The sequence below is a fragment of the Palaemon carinicauda genome, chromosome 7 (genome assembly GCF_036898095.1).
Source record: "Palaemon carinicauda isolate YSFRI2023 chromosome 7, ASM3689809v2, whole genome shotgun sequence".
Lineage (NCBI taxonomy): Eukaryota > Metazoa > Arthropoda > Malacostraca > Decapoda > Palaemonidae > Palaemon > Palaemon carinicauda.
In genome coordinates, this window is record NC_090731.1 from 168,335,337 (window position 1) to 168,345,336 (window position 10,000).

General features: G+C 35.4%; 2 protein-coding genes across 2 annotated transcripts in view; one reads left to right on the forward strand and one right to left on the reverse strand.

The window, feature by feature from the left end:
• LOC137644651 (titin homolog) overlaps nucleotides 1–2,609 on the reverse strand; it is a 4,011-nt gene extending 1,402 nt beyond the window's left edge. The window contains exon 1 of the mRNA XM_068377601.1: nucleotides 1–2,609. This exon is cut by the window's left edge and continues 1,402 nt beyond it. Within this exon, the coding sequence (XP_068233702.1) occupies nucleotides 1–2,609 (2,609 nt within the window).
• Nucleotides 1–10,000, forward strand: part of EndoA (endophilin-A) — a 443,293-nt gene that overhangs the window by 168,226 nt on the left and 265,067 nt on the right. The window lies entirely within an intron of this gene.

Here is a 10,000-nt window from a genome sequence, read left to right on the forward strand (position 1 = left end):
ACTAGGCCCATTGAAGCTGACTTCTTATATACACCTATGGAAGCTGACTTCTTATTTACACCCATGGAAGCTGACTTCTTATTTACACCCATGGAAGCTGACTTCTTATTTACACCCATGGAAGCTGACTTCTTATTTACACCTTTGGAAGCTGACTTCTTATTTACACCTATGGAAGCAGACTTCTTATTTACACCTATGGAAGCTGACTTCTTATCTATATCTATGGAAGCTGACTTATTCACACCTATGGCAGCTGACTTATTTACACGTATGGAAGCTGGCTTCTTAACTAGGCCCATTGAAGCTGACTTCTTATATACACCTATGGAAGCTGACTTCTTATTTACACCCATGGAAGCTGACTTCTTATTTACACCCATGGAAGCTGACTTCTTATTTACACCTATGGAAGCAGACTTCTTATTTACACCTATGGAAGCTGACTTCTTATTTACACCTATGGAAGCTGACTTCTTATTTACACCTATGGAAGCTGACTTCTTATCTATATCTATGGAAGCTGACTTCTTATTTACACCTATGGAAGCAGACTTCTTATTTACACCTATGGAAGCTGACTTCTTATTTACACCTATGGAAGCTGACTTCTTATTTACACCTATGGAAGCAGACTTCTTATTTACACCTATGGAAGCTGACTTCTTATTTACATCTATGGAAGCTGACTTCTTATTTACACCTATGGAAGCTGACTTCTTATCTATATCTATGGAAGCTGACTTATTCACACCTATGGCTGCTGACTTATTTACACGTATGGAAGCTGGCTTCTTAACTAGGCCCATTGAAGCTGACTTCTTATATACACCTATGGCAGCTGACTTCTTATTTACACCCATGGAAGCTGACTTCTTATTTACACCCATGGAAGCTGACTTTTTATTTACACCCATGGAAGCTGACTTCTTATTTACACCTTTGGAAGCTGACTTCTTATTTACACCTATGGAAGCAGACTTCTTATTTACACCTATGGAAGCTGACTTCTTATTTACACCCAGGGAAGCTGACTTCTTATTTACACCTATGGAAGCTGACTTCTTATTTACACCCAGGGAAGCTGACTTCTTATTTACACCTATGGAAGCTGACTTCTTATATACACCTATGGAAGCTGACTTCTTATCTACACCTTTGGAAGCTAGCTTCTTATCTACACCTTTGGAAGCTAGCTTCTTATCTACACCTATGAAAACGGGTTTCTTATGTACACCTATGGAAGCTGACTTTTTATTTACACCTATGGAAGCTGACTTTTTATTTACACCTATGGAAGCTGGTTTCTTATCTATACCCATGGAAGCTAGCTTCTTTGCACCAATGGAAGCTGACTTCTTCTCTACACCTATAGAAGCTGACTTCTTATTTACACCCAGGGAAGCTGACTTCTTATCTATATCTATGGCAGCTGACTTATTTACACGTATGGAAGCTGGCTTCTTAACTAGGCCCATTGAAGCTGACTTCTTATATACACCTATGGAAGCTGACTTCTTATTTACACCCATGGAAGCTGACTTCTTATTTACACCCATGGAAGCTGACTTTTTATTTACACCCATGGAAGCTGACTTCTTATTTACACCTTTGGAAGCTGACTTCTTATTTACACCTATGGAAGCAGACTTCTTATTTACACCTATGGAAGCTGACTTCTTATTTACACCCAGGGAAGCTGACTTCTTATTTACACCTATGGAAGCTGACTTCTTATATACACCTATGGAAACTAACTTCTTATTTACACCTATGGAAACTGACTTCTTATTTACACCTATGGAAACTGACTTCTTATTTACACCTATGGAAACTGACTTCTTATTTACACCCATGGAAGCTGACTTCTTATTTACACCCATGGAAGCTGACTCCTTATCTATATCTATGGAAGCTGACTCCTTATCTATATCTATGGAAGCTGACTTATTTACACGTATGGAAGCTGGCTTCTTATCTACACCTATGGAAGCTGACTTCTTATTTACACCTATGGAAACTGATTTCTTATTTACACCTATGGAAACTGACTTCTTATTTACACCCATGGAAGCTGACTTCTTATATACACCCATGGAAGCTGACTTCTTATTTACACCTTTGGAAGCTGACTTCTTAGTTACACCTATGGAAGCTGACTTCTTCTCTACACCTATAGAAGCTGACTTCTTATTTACACCCATGGAAGCTGACTCCTTATCTATATCTATGGAAGCTGACTTCTTATTTACACCTATGGAAGCTGACTTCTTATTTACACCCATGGAAGCTGACTTCTTATATACACCCATGGAAGCTGACTTCTTATTTACACCTATGGAAGCTGACTTCTTATTTACACCTATGGAAGCTGGCTTCTTATCTACACCTATGGAAGCTGACTTCTTATTTACACCCATGGAAGCTGACTTCTTATTTACACCTATGGAAACTGATTTCTTATTTACACCTATGGAAACTGACTTCTTATTTACACCCATGGAAGCTGACTTCTTATATACACCCATGGAAGCTGACTTCTTATTTACACCTATGGAAACTGATTTCTTATATACACCTATGGAAGCTGACTTCTTATTTACACCCATTGAAGCTGACTTCTTATCTACACCTATTGAAACTGACTTCTTGCAACCTTCGCTTCCGCTTTCCTATCAGCACAAAATTACGAGCAAGGTATCTGCGATTGTCCTCATTCTGTAGGGAATTCAGAAGGGTCTTTTCTTGAAGTAGATCATAAACTTCGTCGATTTAACTAAGATGCAATTAAATGAACTAGGGATGAAAAGGAGCAGGGTTTTATTAGCTTGAATGGTAAGTGGTTCAGCGTAATTAGCATGGAAATGGAAGGGACGTGAGTCTTCTCAAATGTGTTTTCCACGTCGTTCTTAATTAGGGAATTTTTAATTTTGGGGGGAGGGGGATAATTACATGATTATCTGGGTTTTTGCTCTGGTAAGGGGAAAAAAACAGAAATTTATGCGAACCAACTTTGTTTATATGTGTTCTTGCCCAATTTTCGATATTGGTACACACTAAGACGTGTCGCCGCCTAAGGAAATATAATACTTAATTTAGAGGAAGGGCAAATATTTATTTAGCTTTTTTATCTTTTCATTATTATCTATATCCGTTCTTGGACATACTTTCACTTCTTACGTTTATATTATGTTTATTCATACCCAGTTCCTTTCATTTTATGCATTTTTTTGGAGAAAGCTTTTTTTTCTTTTATTATTATATATTAACACTCCATGTTAAAACATTTCTAAGATCTGTAATTATCTAATTTAGTGTAACTTTTACTTTTTCTGAGAATATCTTGTGTTTAAAGCCCTCTAGTTATTAGCACCCTCAGAACGACACGAATAACTATGGTAAAAACAGTGATATATCTTCCAAATTTAATTTATTTGCTGGTCATAATACTTTCATTGCCTTTAGAGTTGAAGTGATACGTTTAATAATTAAGCAAGAAACTTTTATTTCAATTAAGGGGAGAATTTCATTATTATTATTGTTTAGATAATAGTGATTTTAGTATTTTTAAAAGGATTTTTTTTTCAATCAATGGGAATAATTAATAAATTTTTCATTATTTTCAAAATCTTTTAACTTTATTTCGTTATGGTTAATTCATACATTACATGACGGTTTTCAGGTACTGGGATGGTATTATTTTCGTAGCATTTTGTAAAACTTTTCCAAAACAGAATTGATTTTATCGCTATACTTGCCTTTGGTAAATAACAACATTTGGATAACCCATTAGCTTATTTTTTTTTTAAATTTATTTGTTTTTGCTTTTCTTTCGGTGACTGAGATTCAATCCCTATGACCAACGAATTAGTATCAAACCCACGTCAATATCATGGTTATTATTATTATTATTATTATTATTATTATTATTATTATTATTATTATTATTATTATTATTATTATTATTATTATTCAGGTTGAGTTTTAACTCAACCTGCCTAAAAAAGGGTCACCTACCACGATATTATTATTATTATTAAGCTACAACCCTAGTTGGAAAAGCAGAATGCTATAAGCCCAGGGGCCCCAACAGGGAAAATAGCCCAGTGAGGAAAGGAAACAAGGAAAATTGAAATATTTTAAGGACAGTAACAACATTGAAGTAAATAATTCCTATATAAACTATAAAAACTTTAACAAAACAAGAGGAAGGGAAATTAGATAGAATTGTGTGCCCGAGTGTACCCTCAAGCAAGAGAACTCTAACCCAAGACAGTGGAAGACCATGGTACAGAGGCTATGGCACTACCCAAGACTAGAGAACAATGGTTTGGTTTTGGAGTGTCCTTCTCCTAGAAGAGCTGCTTACCATAGCTAAAGAGTCTCTTCTACCTTTACCAAGAGTAAAGTAGCTACTGAGCAATTGCAGTGCAGTAGTTAATCCCTTGGGTGAAGAAGAATTGTTTGGTAATCTCAGTGAGATTTCTGAAAGGATTTGATCTAGGAGAAATATCGTACCTTATTCTTTAGAATCTCAATCTGCTCTGATGTTTTTGCCATAGTTCTACGGATTGTACCAACCGTGTGTCACACAATTGTACATAATTCCTTTTGTATATATTATGCTTGTATCTTCGCTCTTCCCTCGCACTAAAACGAACATGAAAATTCATGTCTGGTTTTCCTCTGTAACATTGTCACTTTCTCGAACATGTATTTTCGTGTTGCCTTGAGGTTGTGTATATAAAGGAGAGTGTTCTTTAATAAAGTACTCAGTCGATTGCATCCTGCCTTTGAGTTCACAACCCTCTCTCAGCTCGTCACAGGATACACGCAATATTTTCGTGTTGCCTTGAGGTTGTGTATATAAAGGAGAGTGTTCTTTAATAAAGTACTCAGTCGATTGCATCCTGCCTTTGAGTTCACAACCCTCTCTCGGCTCGTCACAGGATACACGCAAAGATGAACATCTCTATCTTAGATGAGTCCACTTTTTTATTAGCTAAGAATGTCATCTCATTTCTGACCAACCCTGAAACCCCCTATTTTATTCTTTTTGTTTATCTTAAACTATATCTACGACAATTTCTGTACAGTTGACCATTTTATATTCACTATCTTTGTGTATTATCTAACTATCTTTCCTGTTTTTCCAATAGTGCTTAATCTTATACTATGAAAATATAGAGAATTTCAATAGTTCCTCGAAATATAATAAAAAAAATATGTATTTTTATTGCTTTATACAGCACTCCACTAAACGTACGTGTAACGTCCGAGAATGAAATCATAACACTTCGAAAATATTCTATTTTGTCCCTGAGAAATGTTATGGCCGGATATCCTGGAAGAATTGCGTCTTGGAACGGGTTTATTCAACTTCCAAGAAACTAGATGGTCTCTTTGAATGCTTAATGGCCTTCCCCTTGAGCCACTGCTTTAGATTAATGAGGGACTTGATTCTCCTTTGAAGGTTGTTAATCTCATACCGTGAGGGGCTTGCTGTTTCTCCAATGACCAAACATTTGTTTGCAGTTCGGACTCGCTTCAACTTTCGGTGGATTACTTTTTTTTTTTTTTTTTTTTTTTTTTTTTTCTTCCGAGAATGTTCGATACTTCTGTATGAAGAGGGCGAATTTGATATTTCGAGAACGTTCGCTATTTCTGCGTAAAAATAGGGAATTCGAGATTTCGAGAACGTTCGCTAATTCTGTGTAAAAATAGGGAATTTGACATTTCGAGAACGTTCGCTAATTCTGTGTAAAAATGGGGAATTCGACATTTTAGAACGTTCGCTAATTTTGTGTAAAAATAGGGAATTCGACATTTCGAGAACGTTCGCTAATTCTGTGTAAAAATGGGGAATTTTTCATTTCGAGAACGTTCGCTAATTCTGTGTAAAAATAGGGAATTCGACATTTAGAGAACATTCGCTAATTCTGTGTAAATATAGGGAATTCGAGATTTCGAAAACGTTCGCTAATTCTGTATAAAAATAGGGAATTCGACATTTTGAGAACGTTCGCTAATTCTGTGTAAAAACAGGGAATTCGACATTTAGAGAACGTTCGCTAATTCTGTGTAAAAATAGGGAATTCGACATTTCAAGAACGTTCGCTAATTCTGTGTAAAAAATAGGGAATTCGAGATTTCGAGAACGTTCGCTATTTCTGTGTACAGAAAGCGAATTCGAAATTTTGAGAACATTTGCGATTTCTGTACACAAATAGGGAATTCGAGGTTCAGAGAACGTTTGTTATTTCCGTGTACAAAGAGTGAATTCGAGATTCCGAGAACAGTCGCTAATTCTGTGTGCAAATAGTGAATTTGAGATTTCGAGAACGTTCGGTATGTCTGCCTACAGAATAATAGGAAGTTCGAGATTTTAAGAACTTTCGGTATTTCTGCATACAGAATGATAGTGAATTTGAGATTACAAGAACGTTCGCCATTTCTGCGTACAAAATAATATTGAATTCGAGGTTTTTAGAACATTTGCTCTTTCTGCGTACAGAATAATACTGAATTCGAGATTCCGAGAACGGTCGCTAATTCTCTGTACAAATAGTGAATTCGAAATTTCGAGAACGTTCGCTATTTCTGCGTACAGAATAATAGTGAAATCGTGATTTCCAGAACTATGGCTATTTCTGTATACAAGATAATAGTGAATACGAGATTCCGAGAATGGTTGCTAATTCCGTGTTCAAATAGTGAATACGAGATTTCGAGAACGTTTGCTATTTATGCGTACATAATAATTATGAATTCGAGATTTCGAGAACGTTCACTATTTCTGCATACAGACTAATAGTGAATTCGAGATTTCGAGAACATTCAATACTTCCACTTACAGAATAATAGTGAATTCGAGATTTCGAGAGCGTTCACTATTTCTGCGTACAAAATGATAGTGAATTCGAGATTTTGAGAACATTCTCAATTTCTGTGTAAAGAATAATAGTGAATTCGAGATAACGAGAACAGTCACTAGTTCTGTGTACAAGTAGTGAATTCTAGATTTCTAGAATATTCGCTATTTCAGCGTATAGAATAATAGTGAATTTGAGATTTCGAGAATGTTCCCTATTTCTTCGCACAGAATAATAGTGAATTGGAGATTTCGAGAACGTTCGCTATTTCTGTTGAGAGAATAATAGTGAATTCGAGGTTTCGTAAACGTTTGCTATTTTCGCGTACAAAAGGATAGGGAGTTCGAGATTCCGAGAACAGTCGCTATTTCTGTGTTCAAAATAATAGTGAACTCGAGTTTTTGAGAATGTTTGCTATTTTTGTGTACTAAATAATAGTGAATTCGAGATTTCGAGAACGTTCGCCATTTCTGCGTACAAAATAAAAGTGAATTTGAGGTTTTTTAGAACATTTGCTCTTTTTGCGTACAGAATAATACTGAATTCGAGATTTCCAGAACTATCACTATTTCTGCATACAAAATGATAGTGAACTCGAGTTTTTGAGAAGGTTCGCTATTTTTGCGTACAGAATGATAGTGAATTTGAGATTTCGAGAATGTTCACTATTTCTGTGTACAGAATGATAGTGAATTCGAGATTTTGAGAACGTTCACTATTTCTGCGTACAGAATAATAGTGAATTCGTGATTTCCAGAACTATCACTATTTCTGCATACAAAATGATAGTGAACTCGAGTTTTTGAGAAGGTTTGCTATTTCTGCGTACAGAATAATAGTGAATTCGAGATTTCGAGAACGTTCGCTATTTCTGCGGACAAAATAATTGTGAATTTTGATTTCGAGAACGTGCGCTATTTCTGTGTGCAAAATAACAGTGAATTCGAGATTTCGAGAACGTTTAATATTTGTGTACCAATAGTTGAATTTAAGATTTCATCTACTTTGTTTACACCTTCAGATATCTCTCTCTCTCTCTCTCTCTCTCTCTCTCTCTCTCTCTCTCTCTCTCTCTCTCTCTCTAATTTTTTTGCCATTTCTTTGATTTATTTCATGCAATAGGTGTATTTTAACTCCATCACCAACAATACAGATTGCAGATATCAACAACGTGATTTGAGCTGTAAAGTGTCATTACCCCCCCCCCCCCTCTCTCTCTCTCTCTCTCTCTCTCTCTCTCTCTCTCTCTCTCTCTCTCTCTCTCTCTCTCTCTCTCTCTCTCTCTCTCTCTCATTGACATAATTATTATTTTAAAGCAAAATTGAAAGATTTTGTCATGATGTAATAGGTTGCCGGTTGTGGATTTTTTTTCGTTGGAATTTGGGCTGTAAAGTGTCATTACCTCTCTCTCTCTCTCTCTCTCTCTCTCTCTCTCTCTCTCTCTCTCTCTCTCTCTCTCTCTCTCTCTTATTTACTTAATTATTATTTTTAAAGCAAAATTGAAAGACTTTGTCATGATGTAATAGGTTGTCGTTGTGGATTTGTTTTTTTCGTTGGAATTTTTTTTCTTGTATTTTTCCTCCCAGCGATTTTCTCATTTCTGAAAGCAGATGAGTGTCATTAAAACTTTTATTTCTTCTCTGGAAAACTCATACTTTCTTATAATTACTGGGCCTCATTGTATGTGCGTGTGAGGGCGGTCGTAATTTTATCTTTGAAAGAATATCGTTTTTGTCCTTGATACTTGTTATTATCTTCTCGGAGAGAGAGAGAGAGAGAGAGAGAGAGAGAGAGAGAGAGAGAGAGAGAATATCTAAAATATACAGGTAATATAAACTGCACCCTTTTCCATATCTCCAGAGAAATATATTCCAAATTCATTGAGAGAGAGAGAGAGAGAGAGAGAGAGAGAGAGAGAGAGAGAGAGAGAGAGAGAGAGAGAGAGAGAGAGAGAGAGAGAGAACATGGTGTTTCAATGTATGAACAGAAGGATGTGATTATTCAAGATATATCCATAATATGGTCTGCTCTTTATAGAGGTCTTGTACTTCAAAATTTATCAAGGGAATGTCAATCTTTGAAAATCTTCTCCTTCATCTTCAGAGATGCTCTTCTAGGTTCTTCCAACTGAAGTAATGGAATCGAGTTGATTATCCTTCGTTTGTTTCCCCAAGATGAAGATCTTGTACTTCTTTGTCAAGGGAAAATCCATCTTCGAAAATTGACGTCTTCTTCTTCTTCTTCTTCTTCCTCTTCTTCTTCTTCTTCAGTTGCTCTTTTCGTTTATTACAACTGAAATACTGGAATAAAGTTTATTTCTCTAAAAATCGACGTCTTCTTCTTCTTCTTCTTCTTCTTCTTCTTCTTCTACAGTTGCTCTTTTCGTTTATTACAACTGAAATACTGGTATAAAGTTTATTATAATTATCTCTTCCCCCCACCAAAAAAAATGTTTCTTTAGTAGTAGGATTGTAGAAAAAAAATTAACTTCTCTGCCTACCGTTTTTTTTTTTTTTTTTTTTTTTTTTTTATAAAGACTGTATACACTGTATACAGTATTCCAGCAAGTTTGATTGCTAATCTCATTGCACTTTCTCTTGATCTCGCGCAAGTGGAATTTTCAACCGGAATTTATTTTTCTATTATGATTATAATGTTTTTCTTTTTACAGTGTTAAAGATTGGTTGTTTGTTAGTTGTCGGGCCATTTTCCTGATTTAAGGTAACGGTTATCTATCGTACTATTTTTCACTTTAAGATAAACTGTTATCTTTCGTACCCTTTTTCATAGTAAGGTAAATTAAGACACCGTGCCATTTTTCACATTAAGGTAAAATATTATATGTTGCCATGTTTTATATTAAGGTAATCTGATATCAATCGTGCTATTTTTAACATTTAGACAAACTGTTAGCTGTCGTGCGTTTTTTTTTTTCGCATCAATCCAAAACTGTTAGCCATCGTTTCATTTTCCAATTAAGGCAAATTGTTATCTTTGATGCTGTTTTTCATGTTGAGGTAAACTGTTATCCGTTGTGAATTTTTTTTTCACTTTAAGGCAAACTTACCCTTGATGCCGTTTTTCATATTAGGGCAAAAGATTATCCGTCGTACCATTTTACACATGAA